Source organism: Hemitrygon akajei, chromosome 32 (genome assembly GCF_048418815.1).
Source record: "Hemitrygon akajei chromosome 32, sHemAka1.3, whole genome shotgun sequence".
Taxonomy (NCBI): Eukaryota; Metazoa; Chordata; class Chondrichthyes; order Myliobatiformes; family Dasyatidae; genus Hemitrygon; species Hemitrygon akajei.
The window spans coordinates 15,332,426-15,353,770 of record NC_133155.1 but is presented as its reverse complement, the minus strand read 5'-3'; the positions used below and the strand labels follow the sequence as shown (position 1 = coordinate 15,353,770).

Here is a 21,345-nt window from a genome sequence, read left to right as displayed (position 1 = left end):
TCCTCACTTGTATGACCTTCTGTGTTGGAAAAGAATTCTCCTTCTATCTGTTGTGTGAGCAGGGGAAAAAGGTGTGAATAATTTGTGGGCCCATTTTTGAAAACTTCAATTTCCCGGGATAAGAACAATATTTTACTTTGCGGATACAGCTGCTGCTTAAATTTTTGGATATCTGATTTGCAGTTTTCGACATGCATCAAATCGACTGAAAGGCTTAATATGTTTTATACAATGAGCTTGGTGCATTGGAGCTCAATTGGATGCTTTCCTTTATAGACCAGACCTCATAGATATGGAGAAAGTTTCAATTCAAAGCAATCAAGAGAATCTGGAACAAGCCTTTGCAGTTGCCGAAGCACTTGGTGTTACACGACTATTGGATCCAGAAGGTAAACCATAAACAAGAGGACTACCTGTCCTCTACTTAATCTGGTAAATATTGCCCAGCTGTGCTTAATTTTTGACCAAAGGTTCAGTGCTTTATCTCAAAGGGAATCTTAAAGTATTTTTAGTATCTTATTATTCAGTAATATTTGATGATTTTAGTTGTGACCCTTTTCAAAATCACTTCTTGCAAGGTTGTTTAAGATTGTATTATAGCGCTTGTATAATTGAAGTCCATGGTCCCCAAGAGGAAAATATGCAATAATTGGTGCCCTGCAATATCTTGTCAAAGGAAGATGACTGTGTCTGGAAGTCAGTCATCCCAGCCCCAACACATTGTTGTAGTGGTGGTGCCTTGATTGTCACAGATGGAAATCCACCCTTAGGGCATTGTCCTTGGATCAACCACCTTCAACTGCTTCACCAATGTCTTTTTTTTTCATTATATGTTCAGAAGTGGGAGTTTTACTGATAACTGCAACGTTGAATTTAAGCCTCTGAAACAGTTTGTGTCTGCAGAATTCAGGAATGGCTAGTAGGTGCCAAATGCCATTCCTACTGCAGAAGTGTCAGATAATGACCATTTCCATTTGAAGCCACCTGTCCTGCAGCAGCAAACTTTTCTCCATTCTTTCACGAGATGCCATGTAGTAATCTCTACTTTCTTAGATGAAGCCACCTCCTTCATCCTGAGGAACCTCCTGAAAAAGGGGATGAACAGACAGAAAAGGATATCATAGAAACATACAGCACAGGAATGAAACCTTATGGCTCATCTTGTTCACACCAGCTGTAATCCCTGTCGACACTAATCCCACCTGCCCACATTTGGCCCATTTCCCTCTACACCTTTCCTATCCATTGTCATCTAAACATTGTTACAGTATCTGCCTCCACTAACTAACATTCAACACACTCAGATATCCTTTAAATTTCTCTCACCTTACACCTGTGTCCTTCGTTTTAAGTTCTGCTGTCCTGGAAGAAAGCTTCTAATGAACCATCTTACTTGGGCCTCTCTATAATTTTCTAAGCCCATCAGCCTCCAGCTTTACAATGAGAGTAAGTGCAGTTGATCCAATCTCCTCTTATAATTTTAGACCTCCATTCCAGACAACATCCCGGTGATTCTCTTTTGTACCCTCTCTGTTGATATCGCATCCTTCCATGTGTAGCTTCCAGAACTATAGCTAATACTCAAAGTCTGGTCTATTTTACATAACTAGAACATTACACCTCAGCTCTTACACTCAGTATTTCACCATGATTCAAACTGACTAACCTGGCCAATTACATTCTAATCAATAACATGTGTTAGCAAAGGTGCCTGCATCAATTCCTGTGCTACATGACTTGTTATAGTTTTACAATCTTAGATCAATTTCAACAAGCCTGAAATTCTTTGTGTTTCAAAAGTTCAAAATAAGTTTATTATCGAAATTCATGTATGTCACCGTGTCTAACCCTGGTATTCATGTTCTTGCGGGCAATCACAATAAATACAAGAAATGCAATGAAATCAATGAAAGACCGCGGCCAACAGGATGGACAACAGCCATTGTGCAGGGGGAAGAAAAGCAAATTGTGCAAATAGAAACAAAGAAAAAGAAAAGAAATAATAATAATTAAATAAGCAATAAATCTCAAAGATATGAGATGAAGAGTACTTGAAAGTCGGTCAGTTGGTAGTGGGAAGATTTCAGTGATGGTGCGAGGGAATTTGAACTGTTTCTGAACCAGGTGGTGTGGGTCCTGAGGCTCCTGTACCACCTTTCTGATGGCAGCTGTGAGAAGAGAGCATGGCCTGGACGGTAGGGGGTCCCAGATGGTGGATTCTGCTTTCTTGCGTCAGCACTTCATGTACATGTGCTCAACGGTGAGGAGGAATTTACCTGTGATGGACTGGGCTATATCCACTAGGCTCTTCTGTACAAGGGCATTGGTTTTTCCATACCAGGCCATGATACAACTAGTGAATATACTCTCCACCACACATCTTTAGAAGTTTGTCAAAGTTTTAGATGACACGCAGAATCTTTGCAAGCTACTAAGTGGAGCCACTGCCATGCTTTCTTTGTAATGGCATTTAAATGCTGGACCCAGGACAGACAGATCCACTGAAATAACACTGAGGAATTTGAAGTTGCTGATCCTCTCCACCTCTCATCACCTGACGAGGACTGGCTCATGTACACACCATGGATTTCCTCATCCTGAAGTCAATAATCAGCTCCTTGGTCTTTCTGACATTGAGTGAGAAGTTATGGTACCACTCGGCCAGATTTTCTGTCTCCCTCTTATATGCTGGTTCATCTCCACCTTTGATATGGCCAATAGCAGTGGTATCATTGGCAAACTTAAATATGGCATTGGAGCATAAAGCAGGTAGAGCAGGGGGTCCAAGCACACAGCCTTGTGGTATACCTGTGCTGAGGGAGATGGTGGAGGAGATGTTGTTGCCAATTTGAATAACTGGGGTCTGCAAATAAGGAAACCAAGGATCCATTTGCACAAGGCCTGGGACTTGAAGCTTATTGATCAGTTTTGAGGGCATGATGGTATTGAATGCGGAGCTGTAGTCGATGAAAAACGCCCTGATGTATACAACTTTGCTGTCTGGATGTTCCAGTGTTGCGTGAAGACCCAATGGAATGGTATCTGCTGTTGACCTTTTGTACGGTAGGCACACTGGAGTGGAGACAGCCGCTTCTTAGGCATGAGTTGATATGTTTCATTACCAACTTGTCACAGTGGATGATAAATGCCACTGGACTATAGTCATTGAGGCAGGTTGCCACGTTCTTCTTAAACACTGGTAGAATTGAAGCCTGTTTGAGCACTCCAGCCAGGTGATCAGCATAGGTGTTTAGTTCTTGGTCTGGTATCCCGTCTGTGCCGGGTGCTTTTCGTGGGTTCACCCCTCCTGAAGGATGCTCTCACCTGTCAACCTCAGAGACCAAAATCACATGGTTACTGGGAGCTGTGGGAGTTCATGACAATGCCTCCATAGTTTGATGTTCAAAGCGAGCATAAAAGACAGTGAGATCATCTGTGAGTGAAGCCTTGTTGTCACCTAAGTCATTTGGTTTCAGTTTGTAGAAGGTGATAGCCTTCAAACCTTGCCATAGCTGTCAAGCATCCTTCAGTGATTTGGTCCAGAATTACCACTTCACCCATGAGGTGGTCTTCTGGAGACCATACTTGGACCTCTTGTATTTTATTTGGTTGCCAGACCTGAATGCCACTGATTTGAATGCCCTCAGCAGATCTTGGACCTCATGGCTATCTAGGTCTACTGGTTAAGGAAGATTCTGAGTAATTTTTGGGGCACATTCATCTATGACTGTTTTTATAAAGTTCGTGATGATTGTGGTGTATCCCTTCAGATCCTCTGAGTCCTTGAACTATTGACCAGCCCAGTCTACTGACTAGAAGCAATTCCATAGCCACTCCACAGCCTCCCATGACCACCTCTTTGTTGTCCTTATCTTGAGAGCCTTGCTCTTTAGCCTCTGCCTATAAGCAGGTAGGAGAAGGACAGCTAAGTGGTCAGAATTCCTGAAATGTAGTCTAGGCATGGAACGGTAGGTATTCTTAATTGCAGTGTCACCCCAGTGCTGCAAATTGTATCTTTATGATAACTGGCAGAGATCTCTTCAAATAAGCCTGATTGGAGTCCCCAACAACAATTTGAAAGGCGTTGGGGTAGGCTGTCTCTTGTTTACTAATTGCGACACTCAATGCATCGAGTGCCTGCTTAATATCTGCCTTTGGCAGTGTGTAAACTGGAGTCAGAATCACAGAAGAGAGCTGTCTTGGTAAGTAGAACTATCAGCACTGAATTATCAGAAGTTGCAGTTCAGGGGGACAAGCAATTATTCTCCAGAGATTGTTCATTTACTAACAACATGTTAGTTGGTGGAAGACTTATTCCTCAGCATTTCAGTCTGGTTTGGAGTCCTCCCCTCTTCACTTTCTTCCACTTAAAAGTGCCACACCTGCATGCTTGAGAGTTAAGTCTGCGGAGCCCCTCAGAAGATCGTGAAATCATGAGTTCGTCAAGACAGTTCAAAAGTAAGTTGCTTAAAGGGAAATTGCAGGCTGCAGGTTGCAGTGAGAGTAATTCAGAAGAGGTTCAGACTATTTAGAAGTTTTGTAAGCAGGCTGCAACATGTCACCATGGTTCATCAGTGCCATCTTGGAAACTGGCAGGATCTGTCAGAAGCCTCACTGAAGTCCCTATGGACAATGCTAACTGACTTGCCTTCATCAATCTTGAATAGACAAACATGAAACTCCCACAGCGATTGGTGTTTGGGCCCTTACTGTCCACGGTCTTTATCAACAGTTTGACTAAGTGGATTAAACAGAACATTTTCAGAGCTATTGTTGATGTAAAACATACAGACATGTAAGTACGACCTAGTTGTAAAGAAGCTTAAAGAGAATGTGGTGAAACTAAGTGAGCAGGTAACAACATCGTACTCAGAATAATGTGATTGTTGAAAACAGAAATGTAGACTTTTTAAAACACGCTGCATGATTGTCATTCAAAGGATTCTCAGTCCTTGAACACAAGTCACATAAAACTAATCAGGAGATTAGTTAGGAACTAATTAGGAAGGCACCTGGCCTTTATTTAGCTCGCTAGCGAGGGAGAGAGAGAGAGAGAGATCACTCCTGCAACAGTAACCAACAGCTCGCTGTCTCGTTGTTACAACCTGCCATGTTGCTGGTCTACATACCCGACTTGAGGACCAACAGACTCTCGCTCGCTATCAGGAGAGAGAGAGAGATATCGCTCGAGTGCAGGGGCCTTTTTTTCAACAGCAGTGTACACTGCGTGCTTTCTCAAATTAGAGAGAAATCTCTTTATGCAATAAGGATGAATCTCAGAAATTCTCTACCCTTGAGGGCTCTAGTGGCTCAGTGATTCAAAACGAGATCAATTCACTTTTGTATCAGGGCATTTAAAAAAAAATGGAGATGTGGTAAGAAAGTGTTGAGGCTGAAGATCAACCATATTCTTCTTGAAGGGCTGATGGCCTACTCCTGTTCTTATGTTCATTACTTATAAAAATGTTTTTATAAAAAAGTATTAACAGAGACTCGTTTTTTCAGATGTTGATGTTCCGTCTCCCGATGAGAAGTCTGTGCTCACCTACGTCTCCTCTATTTATGAATCATTTCCCAAGGTTCCAGAAGGTGGTGAAGGTATTAGTGCAAATGTAAGGACTCACATTTTTGTACTTTAGCATGGTTCTATGTGTATGCTGATGCAGTTTTTGGTAATAGGTACCATGAGAGAACTAGTGTTTCTCACACTGAGTCAGGGGTACATGCAGCTAGAATTTGACACTTTATTAAAAAATGCATAAATAATTTACAATAACTTTCAGATATTTTCACTCTTACATTCCCAATTACTGGTACTTTATTAAAATCTGGAGCAGGCTCAGGAACAGATTCTCCAGTGTAATTGATAGAGGACTGCAGGAAAGCTACTCACTGGATTTAATGAGGACTGCAGTCATGAAATGCTGACAAGCATTGCTGAGAAAGTTTGGAATATCCGTATTCATATTCACTCTGGTGGACGTCATGCATCTCCGGACAGCAATGAGCAGTTTTTAAAAACTGGAATATTTTTATTATGTGTAACATTTATATGTTAGCCTGATAGTTGAACTTATTTTATCAGCTGCTTATTCTTGCAACTCAGAAGAAGTAAGTTTTGCTCAGGAGCCCAAACAAACTTTAATATATTCACTTGCCCTATTTCCATCCAGAGCTTATGTCCGTATGTACCTCCAATTCTCTATTCCAACTAAAACATTATTTAATTTTAGTCCTAAAGAAGGGTCTCGGCCCAAAACGTGGACTGTTTACCCTTCTCCATAGGTGCTTCCTGGCCTGCTAAGTTCTTGCAGTGTTCTGTGTGTGTGTGTGTGTGTTGCTTGAATTTCCAGCATCTGCAGATTTTCTGGTGTTTGTAAAATTATTTAATTTAGTTTATTTTGCCCCTCAGTATATTTATTGTCTAAATATATGTATATGAATGTATATATATTTTGAATTCTTTTTAAATTAAATTTCATCTATTATTTGCTAACCATCCTTTCCTGAAGTCTCAGCAGGAGTCCTAATACTAGCCCAGGAGAATACCATTGCAGTTTTCCCCTACAGTCCAATAAACAGCTTTACTTTTGTTCTCTCTTTTCTGTTAACTAGTTTCATATCCATGCTGCCACTGTCCCATTTAGCCTATTTGCTTCCTTTGTGGGCAAATGAATAAATGAATATGTGGTCATTTATGACATGATTTCTTGGCGGTTTTTAGGGTTTGCCGAGCCTGGAGGTTAGGTCGCAAGCGTTTTGTCACCAATCAAGGTGAGGTCATCTGGTGGTGACTCATTTGAGACCTAACCTCCAGGTTTGGGGAACAACCCTTCAAACAAGCAGCCAACCCAAGCTACCAGCTTTCTTTTTCATTTCATGATTTCTGGATATTTATAAATATGTGTATCAGAAGTCCTACTTTCATCAAACCGCGGTTCAATTTCATCAATTACTTGGACAAGTTGTTGTGCAGTTTGCTTTTAGCATAAACAGCAATGAATTTCTAGTCTGGAAATGTGTTAGTATGAAACATATGGTTTATGTGCAGCTGAATATTGCATTAATTTTGTAAAGTTCTTTTTCTTATATGTAACTTAGTAACAGAGGTTTCAAATAAAATCTAAGAATATATTGGCAAACCAAATATTAAGATTTGTTGCAGTTTTAGTTCTCCAGGGTACAAGACTTTATGCACTAGTTTTACAGGAAAATTGAATATGCTTGAGACAAACTTGACCTTAAGTACAAGTTGACCTTAAGTATGCTTAAGTACACCCGACTTACTGTCATTGCATTTATATTGTAATTGAACTGTGACCTTGTATATTGTGAATTTTCCAGTTGTTATTTAAACCTGTTTTTCTGATTATTGTTACTCTGTTAATATCCAGGAGGTTGACTCAAAATGGCAGGAATACCAGAATAAAGTAAACTACCTCTTCCAGTGGATCAGGCAGCACATCACACTGATGTCCGATAAAGCTTTTCCACACAATCCTGTAGAACTTAAGGTGATCGCTCTATATTATCTTGCTTCATTATTTACAGCAAAATGAGTAATCAAATACCTTGTATATAATCCTGATAACAGTTTAAGCGAAACTTTGCTATGTTTTCTTCTGATCAATTATCTGTAGGTATAAAATTAATAATATGCCATGTACTCATTCCAGCTCTTATACACACAACAAAGTTATTTATATCCAAGTGTATTGTTTCTGCAGCCAAGTGAATTACTTCCAAAGAAATGGTTTAGATTGGTGAATATAGGCCAGTCCATCACTGGCAAAGTTCCCCCCCCCCCACCAGTGAGCACATTTACGTAGAGTGCTGCCAAAAGAAGGCAGCATCCATCATCAGAGACCCTCACCATCCAGGCCACGCTCTCTTCTCACTACTGCCATGCAGAAGCCTTAGGTCCCACACCACCAGATTCAGGAGCAATTATTACCCTGCAATCAGCAGGCCCCTGAACCGGCATGAACTCTGAATTGATTCTACAACCTTCAAGCTCACTTTTCAAGGTCTCTTTACAACTCAGGTTCACAGTGTTATTTCTTATTTGCACAGTTTGTCATCTTTTGCACATTGGTCGTTGGTCTGTCCTTGTATGTCTAGTTTTTTTGTAAATCTGGTTGCATTTCTTTGTTTTTCCCGTAAATGTCTGCAAGAAAATAAATTTCAAACCAGCATGTTGTGATACTTACATACTTTGATAATAAATTTTACTCTGGATTTTAATTTGAGAATTTCCAGATATTGGAACAATAGTTGTAGATATGGGACAGAGGTCTGAAGATTACAGCACAGGGAGTTGCATCCTTTGGCCCTAGGGAGCTATAGTACAGGAACTAAAGAAAATGTAATAGATTTAAACAGAACCATGGGCAAAAGTGCATAGTTCCCTGAAAGTGGCAATGCAGGTAGACAGTGTGGGGAAGAAGGACCTGGAGGTTAGGTCTCAAATGAGTCATCACCAGATGCATGCATTCATCATTGTATTGAGAACAAGAACTAGGGCACCACATTACTGCTGTACTCAATATTAGTGGAACTGCACTTGGGAGTATTGTGCACCACTCTGGTCACCTAGCTATAGAAAGGTTGTCATTCAGCTGGAACCACTGCTGAAAAGATTCACGACGCTGATGCCAGAACCGCACATCTTGAGTTATAACGTGAGACTGAATAGACTGCAGTGTTTTTTCCTCTGAAGTGTAGAGGTGACCTTAAAATCATGAGGGGCATAGATAGGATGAGTGGCCAGGCCACAAACATTTTTTGCAGGGGAGGGAAGTCTAACATTAGAGTGCGTCGAGTTAAGGTGAAGAGGGTGGGGGGTAGACGAGATTTAAAGAGGACCTGTGGAGCATCTTTGGATGCTGGGCTTACAGAACAAACTGTCAGAGGAAGTGGTCAAGGAAGGTTCAGTTATAATGATTAAAAAAATATTTGGACAGGTACATAGAAAACTTTTATTGGGATAATGGGTGAAATGCAGACAAATGGGACCAGTGTAAGTAGGCACCTCTTTAGCATCAATAAGTTGGGCTGAAGGGCCTGTTTCATTGCTGTATATCAGTGACCTGTTTTATTCAACAATATTTCATGTTTTATCATTCAATAAGCAGCTGAAGACTTTGTTTCCTTGGACTGAATGCCTCCTCTGTCTTCTTCCACACAGGCACTTTATAATGAATATGTACATTTTAAAGAAACTGAATTACCAGCAAAAGAAGTAGAAAAGTCACAAATACAGCATTTATATAAATTGCTTGAGGTAAGACATTGAGTACCAGAAACTGATTTGAGTATAAATCAGGGTGCTGACTGAAGTAGGAAGTTTGATTCTCATTCGTGGGACTGGAGTTCATTTGGGTAATGTTGTCAGCCTGCCAGTTGGAGGAGCCAGAGGCTGCATGATTGTGAGTGAGTAGCTATGGAGAGTTCAGGTGGGAATGTGGATGAACTAAAGACACGGCTAAAAGCTGGCTGTGAATTTAATGTAGATACTGGCAGTCACCTGCTTCCTCTAGCTCACAACAGCGCAACATAAATGTTTGAAGATTTTTCGCAATGTAATGTAGAGGGCATAATTTATTGGCACTGAGATTAAGGGATGAATTGTCCTCTATCAGAGTTTGCATTTCAAGTTGTATATGTTTGGATCCTTCTGAAAGTTGTGTTCCTGTATAGCTTTATTGTGTACAAGGTACAGGTCCACTTCAAGTTGTCGCTAGCCACGTGCACAGCCTGTGCATATGAAAGACTATTTTGGGACTGGCAGAACAGATTTGCCAACTGCTGCATCTCTGCTGTGTTTGTGGCAAAATCTGATTGAGTGAAATACCGTGGTTCACCTCGGCATTGACCATAGCTGGCCCAAGTTTTATTTAACTCTATTGCCAGGAGGTTGCGTTACTGACTTGTGAGCAGGAGCTGAACCCTGTTGTAACCTGGGAAAGGTCATTGATTATGAGTTGCCATTGATTATATAAACATAATGATATTGATAATACTGTATTATGTGATATTTGTATATTAAATGAATATGATACTGTACTCAAATGAATATACTAGTCACTTATGTCATTGATTATAATATAATCAATATTTGAAATACTTCCAAATATTTCTCAGTTCATCTCAGTATATTAGCTTATCACTGTTTTACTCCAACATATTATCAAGATTTCCTGAAATAATAATTATTGCCAAATTTGAAGGACAAGGTGATGGTTTATAGCTGTCTCTTTAAGGATGTGGGGGCCAGACAGCAGGACACATAATTGTCATGTCTCCTGGATCTTGCAGATGTTCTGATCAACATAATTGAGGGTGAAGTTTTGGAATAAATCATATTGGATGTTTTTCTACACATACCTATTTTTCTCCTAGGTTTGGATCGAGTTTGGTCGAATTTTGCTTCCCCAAGGTTACCACCCCAATGATGTGGAAGAAGAATGGGGAAAACTGATCATTGAAATGCTAGATCGAGAGAAAGCCCTCAGACCTGCAGTAGAAAGGTTTGCTTTTGTATTATAATAACTATGTGAGCATAATTGGTTAGAAAGACATTTTCACATTATTCTTGACTGAGTTAGCCATGGAAATATTTCACCTATTAAGTCATTTTTTGATCTACATCTACAAAGTCATTTTTTTGATCGTCATTAAATTCAGGCCATCTTCCTTTAAAGTGAAAAGTTAATTTGGTTTTAGAAACGTTCACGGTATCAGTGACGAGCACAAAAGGGATCGGAGTGTTTAGAATGCAGAATTTTCAACAGTGAAATACACAATTGCAGCAATGGATCATTTTGATAATTCATTTAAAGTTGCAAATATTCAAAACTGAAACAAATACATGTATTTATGAAATTCAGGACATAACAGAGTATATAGAATGGGGCATCAGCATTTCTGAATACTATTAATACTGAAGAGCTTCTGAATTAAGTAGTGAATTTCACAGCTCCTCCATAAATTGAAATAAATTTCTTCTGTTTTTTATTCTATTCAAGGCTGGAACTACTACTGCAGATTGCCAACAAAATCCAAAACGGAGCTTTAAGCTGTGAGGAAAAGTTAACATTGGCCAAAAATACCCTGCAGGCTGTAAGTAAAGCTATCAATTAGCAAGAGAGTTGGGGGTAATTCTGCCCAGCAGTTAGTGGATTTATGTTGACGTGCATGAAACTGAATTTCTTGTTTCAGGATAATGCTCATTTAGAATCAAGTCAGCAGTTTCAGTATGAAACAGAAGTGGTCATGTATCTAGAAGAGTGTGAACGAATAATACGACAGCTACAAATTGATGTACAGATTCTCCGAGATGAAAACTACTATCAGGTGGAACAGATTGTTATGAGGTAAGAGTAAACATGCGTTTCTTTTTGACACTGATATCCTCATTACTCCTGTATTGATGAGCATGCTTAATGTCACAAAATCAAGTAATTGTGAATTAACAGCTGGAACGTTTAAACAGTCATGCCCATTCACTGGAATACAATTCAATTTAGATCACCTGATTCCACATTTCAATATGGAACACATTTGTGATTGATGTCCTTGAAGACTTCATTCTTCATTGTAAAGAGCCATTGAACTAAAGCAAATTAATCATTTAACATAATGGTTATTTATTTACTAGTATCCTCCTTCTTCCCAAAATATTCCTTTAGTACTGTATATTTTCTGTAGTTTATTTTACAAAAGAAGGTGTGAACTAGGATCAAGAATAGGTTATTGGGTCTGTTCCGCCATTCAGTAAGATGATGGTCACCTCAGGTTCACATTCCCACAATGCAGAAGGTTCTTTCCATGCCCTCTTTTATCTAATACTGTCTTTAAAATATTCAAAAGCTCTGCTTCCACTCTCTTTGAGAAAGAAAATTCACAAGCCTCATGACCCTTGGAAAGGATAGCTGAGAGTTAAATTCCACCTCATTTGTCTTAAGTGGATGATCTCTTGCTTTTTAAATGGTGGCCCCTCGCTCTACCTTCTCCCACAGGAGGAAGCATCTTCTCCACAGCCACCCTGTCATGGTTTCTCAGGACCTTGTATGTTAGAATTAAATAATTTTACTCTTCTAAATTCCAGTGGGAAAATCTGAGCCTGCCGAACTCACAAGATGATTCCAGATACAGATCTAAAAGTTCTTGGAATTGATCCTGATATATTTAGATCATAATCATAAGATTTAGGAGCAGAATTAGGCCATTTGACCCATTGAGTCTGCTCCTCCATTTCATCATAGCTGATCCATTTTCCCTCTCAACCTATAGGACCATTTTTTAAGATAAATATTAATAGGCTAGATTTATACACATGTCCAACAGGTGGAACTCTGTAATGAAGAGATCAATAACGTACACTAACAGAGATTATTGTAGTCCAGTTGTGTGACCGAAACGTGACATCCCCTCTTTTTAGTTCCCCTCATGATAAACAAAATTCAGTTCGAATTTATAATTATCTTCCTGTACCTGGATGCTAACCTTCTGTGGATCTTACAAGGTCATTCGGATCCCTCGGCATCTAAGCTCTGTAACCTTCCAACGAGAGGTCATGGGTTAAGGGTGAATGGTGAAAAGTTCAAGGGGAACATGAGGGGAAGCTTCTTTGCTCAGAGGGTTGTGAGTGTGCAGCGACCTGCCAGTGTAAGTGTTGCATGCAAGCGCGATTTCAACGTTTTAAGGGGAGTTTGGATAGCTGGTTTTGGGGGGTAGGTGTATGGAGGGCTATGGTCCTGGTGGGGTTGATGGGGGTAGGGAGTCTAAATGACTTGGAGCTACACACACAAAATGCTGGTGGAATGCAGCAGGCCAGGCAGCATCTATAGGAAGAAGTACAGCCGATGTTTCAGGCCGAGCATGGACTAGATGGGCCAAAGGGCCTGTTTCTGTGCTGTGCTTTTCTATAACTCTATAAGTAGATATTAAGTTTGTTTTTAAAAATCCTGCCAATTTTGTATTTTTCTCAAATAATACTACTTTTACTAGATCTTTGCTCGCTCATATAATCTATTTAAATTCTTTTGTAGGTTCCTACTTCCCTCTTTGCAACTCATTTTCTCCTCTATCTTTGTGTCGTAGCAATCATAGTTTCATTGTCATCATACAATTTGTTTTAAATTGTAAAAGCAATGAGGGCTCTCAATATGGAACTGAAGTTCGCCCGTTTAAACCTTCTCTCGGTTTTAACATTTCATTGTGAAATGTTGACTCACAATCTGTAAGGATTGTTCTATGGAAGTTCTTTAATTGTATGGTAACTTGTGCCACTCAATGAAGGAGGTGTTGGACTCTCAAATTTCTCCCTGGTTTGAACCTTGTTAAGAATCTGGGAGGAAATAGTCATTAGATCATCCTCAAAGGGTTAACTCAATTCTCAATCAGCATGCTGGGTATCTGTATGCGTGATTTAATAGAGGTATTAAAATTGGTCTTGTGACTTTTTCTATTTTACATTTGAAGAGGTTACAATTTGCGTTGTGAAATTGTAACCTGTTTAAGTATAGTTGTGGTTGTATAGTAATTAATGTAGTAAGGTTGCACGGAAGCCTTGGCAATGGTGAAAGTAAATGTAATCTGTGGAGTACAGTTTTGGAGGGTCTAAAGCTCCATAGCAATAGGCAACAGTTTGTTAGTGCCAACGTGTTTTGCGTGCCCCTGTCTTGTTTGCAGGGCTTTTAAAATAACGTACATAATTTTATATCCAGTTATATTCCACATAGCTGAATATACTTCACAACATACATTAATGACCTCATGAAAAGGCAAAAAGTGACACTTACGCATTTGTGATACTAGGCTAAGTGGGAAAATGATCTTTTTGAGTCTGCAGAAGGCTTAATGAGTCAGTGGGATGGTAGAAGGTATCCAGTGTGATGCAGTGCACCTCTACAGGAAGAGAGGAATAAAGAGTATTTAAGTGGCAAGAAACTGAAAGACATTTGAGAATAGATCAGAGGTTCCCAACCTTTTTTATGCCATGGACCAATACTATTAAGCAAGGGGTCCGTGGACCCCAGGTTGGAAACCCTTGGATAGAAGGACCTGGGTATGCTGCCTCAGGTGACACAAAATAGGCACAGGTACAGCACGCAGTTGGGAAGGCAAGTGGTATGTTCACCTTCCATATAAGGTGGTTGGGAGCCAGGGTAAAGAAACCCTTCTGAGATTTGTACTGGGTTTCAATGGAGCCATATTTGGAGTTGAGAGTGCGGTCAGAAAATTGTCAGCTTAGTGAAAGATGCAAATTTGGTCTGCCTGAAACTTGTTGGGCTTCTAAAACGGAATGCTGCCAAACGATGTACTCCTATAACCTTGACGTGTGCTAAGGGGCACACTGAAGTTCGGTACAGCTAGTGCAGAGGCTTTGTGGGAAAGGATAGTAGTCTTAAGATCCTTCTGCCACATTCAGTGGCTGACCTTAGTGTAGAAGCCTCTCAAACAGTCGAAGTTTGCCTTATCCCCGGAGATTACTTGAGAGGCAGTGGTGCTCTGTGCACAGAAGAGGTTAATACTAAAATGTACCAGTGACATTATGAACGTGCAGATTGAATGACACTCTGAATGCAGAAAAAAAGTCCTTAGACTTTGTATTTCATGTACAGTTGGTCAATTGGGACACGTCGGGACCAGTTTGTTTTGGCCCAATTAAGTAGCTGTCCCAATTAGCCGAAGTTTCATGGAAATAGTTCAAAGGATATAAAAAAGACAAAATACCGTTTAACTGAGTAACAAATCGTGTATTTAATTTAAATACAGAACAAACTGGAACATTACCAATACTACTACAGTACTGGGCTGGCTGGTGGTGCAATGGCATCAGCGCCGGACTCCGGAGCCAAGGCTCCCGAGTTCGAATCCAAGTCGAGCCACCCCTGAGCACGCTCTCCATCTGTGCCGGGTCGAGTCAGGAACGTTCATATCGTGACCTGGTTAATCCGAAAGGAGACCAATCCTGACTGACACCACGTGCCAGACAAGAATGGTTGACTGTCTGGTGTGACATGCTAAAAAAAAGACTACGGTACTATAAAACTGTGTTTCTTCCTAATAGTTGACAGTGGAGGAATTCATCTAGTGTGCATTGCCATACATGTGATGTCCAGGGGGGCACCTCTAGTGAAGGGGTTTGTTGTGTCTATTCTGGGGCAGCTCATTCACCTTTGGTCCCCACCGGGCATTCAGCTCTCACAATAGACAGTAGGTGCAGGAGTAGGCCATTCGGCTCTTCTAGCCAGCACCGCCATTCGCTGTGATCATGGCTGATCATACACAATCAGTACCCCGTTCCTGCCCTCTCCCCATATCCCTTGACCCCGCTATCTATAAGAGCTCTATCTAACTCTCTCTTTAATGCATCCAGAGACTTGGCCTCCACTGCCTTCTGGGGCAGAGCATTCCACATATCCACCACTCTCTGGGTGAAAAAGTTTTTCCGCATCTCAGTTCTAAATGGCCTACCCCTTATTCTTAAACTGTGGCCTCTAGTTCTGGACTCACCCATCAGCGGGAACATGCTTCCTGCCTCCAGCGTGTCCAATCCCTTAATAATCATATGTTTCAATCAGATCCCCTCTCATTCTTCTAAATTCCAGTGTATACAAGCCCAGTCGCTCCAATCTTTCAACATATGACAGTCCCGCCATTCCGGGAATTAACCTTGTGAACCTACGCTGCACTCCCTCAATAGCAAGAATGTCCTTCCTCAAATCTGGAGACCAAAACTGCACACAATACTCCAGGTGGGGTCTCACCAGGGCCCTGTACAAATGCAGAAGGACCTCTTTACTCCTATACTCAATTCCTCTTGTTATAAAGGCCAGCATGCCATTAGCTTTCTTCACTGCCTGCTGTACCTGCATGCTTGCTTTCATTGACTGATGTACAAGAACACCTAGATCTCGTTGTACTTTCCCTTTTCCTAACTTGACTCCATTTGGATAGTAATCTGCCTTCCTGTTCTTGCCACCAAAATGGATAACCTCACATTTATCCACATTAAACTGCATCTGCCATACATCTGCCCACTCACCCAACCTGTCCAAGTCACCCTGCATTCTCATAACATCTTCCTGACATTTCACACTGCCACCCAGCTTTGTCTCACCTGTGGCTCCAAGTGGCTGCTTGCATGTGACAGCGGCCACGCCCTGGTGCACTGCTTTGAGAGGCGAGGTAAACCAAGTGAGTGCAACTGGCAGGCCTCACACTCCAGTGAAATAGGGACGTTGCCTGTCCTAGCACCTGAAGTCAGCTCCAGCGAATGAGATCAGCTGTGAGATCCAAAGGCCAAGAAGGTGGTTCTGCAACACTTTGTGGAAAACGAAGGGCATGTTAAGGCACATAAGAGGTCGCGGTTATCTATTGCAACCAAGGAAGGTATCAGTTTGTGATGACCACTCATACCACTGGACCCAGAATTCCGAGATCGGGAGAGTGGAGCTGTACCTGTGCAACGGCTGCTGCACTTTAAAAACACTCCTGCACAGGTTTCGCCATCGTTGTCAGATACAACGGGCAACCAACACGCTGCTGAGTTCTTTTGGTTGACTGTAAGTGAACAAATTCAACACAGACATCAAGTGCAGATAATGGTCTGCCTTCAAACAAAACTTTCAATGATTGCATCTTCCAAACCTTCATTTTCATCGTAACATTCAAGATGATTGTCGATTCAAGTTTAAGTTCAACGTTGTCATTCAACCTTACGTGAATACCCATAAATACAACCAAATGAAACAGCGTTACTCCGGGCCAAGGTGCAAAACACAGCACCAAGAGTCATACACAGCACAAGTCACACATAGCACATATAAAACAGCAATAAAATACAGTCGCACAAAAAAAATAGCTCGTCCCCGAGTCCGTGAATTTTGCAGCAGTCTGCAGTCAAATGCAATATAACCATATAACAATTACAGCACAGAAACAGGCCATCTCGGCCCTTCTAGTCTGTGCTGGACGCTTACTCTCAGCTAGTCCCACCGACCTGCACTCAGCCTGTAACCCTCCATTCCTTTCCTGTCCATATACCTATCCAATTTTATCCAATATATCTTGTCTTCTGCCAAGTGACCACTGGAGGGCAGCATCAACTCCAGCATGGGCCACACCACCTCTGGTAAGCGTACTGCCTCAGATGCCTCTCTCCTCAACAGCTGTAAATAGGCGACACCACCATTTCAGGACTAATCTTCGCTGCACGCGAGGCTACACAGCTCCCCGCTGTTTGCCAATAAAACAGTGAATCGAACTTGCAGCGTTCTGCATTGCCAGTGTCCAACAGGGTCTTGCAATCACAAGAAAAGCAACTGAGACACTGTTGCTAGGCTGCACACCACCTTCACACACTGATGCCTCTCAGATGCAGGCAGCAGCACAATCTGCACCAAGTCTGGCCCCTTCAGTTTCTCCACCAACAGAGCAACTTGCTGATGGGGCAGACCTTGCAGGACTTGCAAGTTCCTAATGTCGAGCAGGATTTTACAATTCTAACAAATACATATAAAAACCTTTGGTTGGTCCTGTAGAAGCCGCTGGATCTGAGCACGCCACCATCTTACCAGAAGTGGTTCTTAGAACATAGGACATAGAACAGGCCCTTCGGCCCACAATGTTGTGCTGATCCTCAAACCCTGCCTCCCATATAACCCCCCACCTTAAATTCCTCCATATACCTGTCTAGTAGTCTCTTAAACTTCACTAGTGTATCTGCCTCCACCACTGACTCAGGCAGTGCATTCCACGCACCAACCACTCTCTGAGTGAAAAACCTTCCACTAATATCCCCCTTGAACTTCCCTCCCCTTACCTTAAAGCCATGTCCTCTTGTTTTGAGCAGTGGTGCCCTGGGGAAGAGGCGCTGGCCGTCCACTCTGTCTATTCCTCTTAATATCTTATACACCTCTATCATGTCTCCTCTCATCCTCCTTCTCTCCAAAGAGTAAAGCCCTAGCTCCCTTAATCTCTGATCATAATCCATACTCTCTAAACCAGGCAGCATCCTGGTAAATCTCCTCTGTACCCTTTCTTAACTTCTTCATAGTTCCTAACTTGGTGAAGTAGTGAAATCACTTAATTTTCACTCCCAGCTGTTTCTGGTACCTCCAAGCCTGAGTGCTTGAACCGTGAGCAAAACAGTTCTGAATTGTCTTACTGCTAATTTCTAACCAATTATCAGTGACAAAAAAACCACTGCTTTTTAAACACAAACACATGCAACTGACGCTATTTAAAAAATATTTGCTGTAGGCACAGTGTAGTGTCTAATGGCCAGATGACGTGCACGTGACTGATGACAGTGAGAAACTGCTCAGTAACAGTCTCCTGTCTCAGTTAAGCAGCATAGTGTCCAAAATAAACAGAGAATTCCGGCTATTTTCTCAATAACTGTTTGTTCTTTAAAAGTTGTCTCAAATAAGCGACTGCCTGATTAAACGATGAGCCAATTAGCCGGAATCCACCGTACGTTTCAAAGAATAAAACTCATTTTTAAAAGAATAAAAAATTGCTCTCAGAAACAGAGGGAGGATGTATTAGCAAAACAGTATTGATTTCTGTGTGGAGGAAGTTATTCTATTAAAAGCAGCTCAATAAAATTCCCCTCCCATTATTTAAGATTTGAGATGATCCAGATGAGATATACAAGATGCTGAAAGGATTTGAGAAGAAGTTGGGGATTTAGTCTCAGGAAAATGGGATGTCCTTTTAAGACTGATAAGTGAATAACTTTTACTCAAAACGTTATACATCCTTAATTTTCTTCTCATCGGCCTGAAGGTGCTCAGTCCCAACAATGTACCTGCTGAATTGTATGTGCCAGTATGAAGCTGTGTATTCTCTTTCATAAAGTCTTGAACTCTCCTGCATGTTATATATCTTTTTTACAGAATCATTAAACTGCAGGATGAACTGGTGACGTTGAGGCTGGAGTGCACCAACTTGTATAGAAAAGGACATTTTATCTCTTCTACAGACCACTTACAGCCTTTGAACCTGACTGCCACCGACTTAACAACTGATGTGGGTTCCAGCAATTTGCACATCACCTCCCTCACAGGATTTAAAAAACCCATGACAAGGTCGGAATTGATTGCAGTCTCTTCAACACAAGATGAGGGAAGCCTGCGATTTGTCTATGAGCTTTTGGCCTGGGTGGAGGAAGTACAGGTACTGAACGTACTTACATTTAAACAAATGTGTGCTAAATACTACACCTTCAAGTAGAAATTTATCATAATTGGTAGTTAGAAACTGGTTATGAAGAACCTAACAAATTTTTTATAAAGCTCTATTTTGGATTATTCCTACATCATCTTGTCCAGCTATTAACCCTTTCTGTGCTATGGTCATGGCACAGCGCTATTCCAGAATATTCGAACAGTACTGTGCAATAGTCTTAGGCATGTAAGTATAGCTAGGGTGCCTGACTTTTGCACAGTATTATAGTAATTTTATATATTACGCTGTACTGCTGCTGCAAAAGAAACAAGTTGCATGACATACGTGATTGATGATAAACCTGATTCTGATTTGCGTTCCTATTGTGGACTGAGAGGGGGAAGGGGACAGGGAAAGGGGGATCATGGTTGGGAGAAAGGGAAAGGAGAGAGGAGGGCACAGGAAACACCAGAGAGACATTCTATAATAATCAATAATCTAATTGTTTGGAATCAAATGACCTTGCCTGGTGTCTCAGGACTGGGTGTGTCTGCACCCACACCACCCCCCTCCAGCTCCAACACTCCTTCTCTGCCACGTGTCCCACACCTCTCCCGCAACACTCCATTCCCAACATCCTTCGCTCCTGCCCGATTTACAAACTCATTCTCTGCTCCACATTGACAAATACAGTTCTGTGCAGCAGCCTTAGGCTCCCTGACTATATATATGTTCCTAAGACCTTTGCATGGTACTGTACCTTTTCATTTTCTTGAAAGGAGACATTTACAAATCTCCATTAAAATTAGATTTGTATTTCTACATAAGGAGTTTTGATGGTATACCAAGATCTGAAGGAAATACAGTGCAGGCTGCTCATTAAAAATTAAAACTCAATATGAAAAGTATTCAGGTTTTGTTTCCCATTCATGACGCTGTTTCTGGAAGTTGTTAATAAATTTTGAACAGGTTCCTTGGGCATTCCTTTGGCTGGTGTGATCAATCACTGTTCTATCAAGTTGTTCATATTGCAAAAATATATGCTCAAATTTCACAAAATATCATTAAAAAACTTGCCAGCGTGTTTTTGAGTGCGCTGTCCCTGTGCACAAACACCATCCTATTTATTAGACGCATGAAAGTTTAGGGGTCATTGTAAGTTGAACAGTACTTTTTCTGTTATGTCTTTTGGAATACATTTCCTGTTAGTGTGCATATATGTCAACCAATGGACATTTTTCTAATGGTATAGGTTATCTTCATTATTTTCATGCTACCCCTCCAATAAGAAAGACTGCTGTTTGATGGACACATTATATTAGATTCAGTAGCACCTTTCTGCCAACCTTCCTTCTTAGTCTCTTACGAGTGTTGGATACACCAAAGCAATACTAGCAGGCTCAGTAAAGCCAGCACACAGACTCGCTTTCATCAAACTTTTATTTGGAGTCGGTGTTGACTAAGCAAATTTCTAACACACGGGAGTTAGTCCTAACATGGGATCAGCATAAAAGCATTTCCAGCGCTGGAATGGTGTAGACTTAATAATGCATGGTTTGCTTCTGCAGGTAAGACTTGATCGAGCTGAGTGGGGCACTGACTTGCCTAGTGTGGAAAAGCACCTTGAAGCACACAGGACTATCCATGCTGCTGTGGAAGAACTGGATTCTAGCCTAAAAGAAGCTAAAATTTATGAAGTAAGTCTTTCTCTATTATGCATCACTATTTTGGGAACAGTGTTTCTTACAATCACATAATTAATTCAAATCTTAATTCTAGCTGTTGCTAAAGTTCTCCAGCTGTTTAAGTTTACTAACTCTGAACCATATTACTCACTGTAGAGTAACACTACTGCTTGAAACATCACACCTTTTCCTCCAAAAAAAAAATCCTGGCCATTGCTATTAATATGGTTTAATGTGTTTACAGGCTGTTGAAGATTTTTTTTGAATTCCTGCATTATGTTATACTTGTCCTAAACTGTCTCAAATCACTTTAGTTCTTTAGTCCTGCACCTGTACATGTGGACTGACTCCTGATTAAGAAATGTTTCACATTCTTGTTATTAAATCCCTAAACCTAACTGTAATGGACTTCCTACCACTGTAATCTCCTCCTCCACAATCGCCTTCATCCTAATTTTGGTATCTTGAATGTCCTCTT

At 41.0% G+C, this 21,345-nt stretch overlaps 1 protein-coding gene across 4 annotated transcripts in view; it reads left to right on the top strand.

The window, feature by feature from the left end:
• macf1a (microtubule actin crosslinking factor 1a) overlaps positions 1 to 21,345 on the top strand; it is a 564,022-nt gene that overhangs the window by 297,852 nt on the left and 244,825 nt on the right. For all 4 annotated transcript variants that reach the window (XM_073034465.1, XM_073034464.1, XM_073034466.1 and 1 more), the window contains 9 exons: positions 277 to 389; positions 5,506 to 5,612; positions 7,395 to 7,514; positions 9,188 to 9,283; positions 10,402 to 10,529; positions 11,028 to 11,121; positions 11,221 to 11,375; positions 18,912 to 19,191; positions 20,751 to 20,879. In XM_073034465.1, the coding sequence (XP_072890566.1) occupies positions 277 to 389; positions 5,506 to 5,612; positions 7,395 to 7,514; positions 9,188 to 9,283; positions 10,402 to 10,529; positions 11,028 to 11,121; positions 11,221 to 11,375; positions 18,912 to 19,191; positions 20,751 to 20,879 (1,222 nt within the window). The remainder of the gene's footprint in view (positions 1 to 276; positions 390 to 5,505; positions 5,613 to 7,394; positions 7,515 to 9,187; positions 9,284 to 10,401; positions 10,530 to 11,027; positions 11,122 to 11,220; positions 11,376 to 18,911; positions 19,192 to 20,750; positions 20,880 to 21,345) is intronic.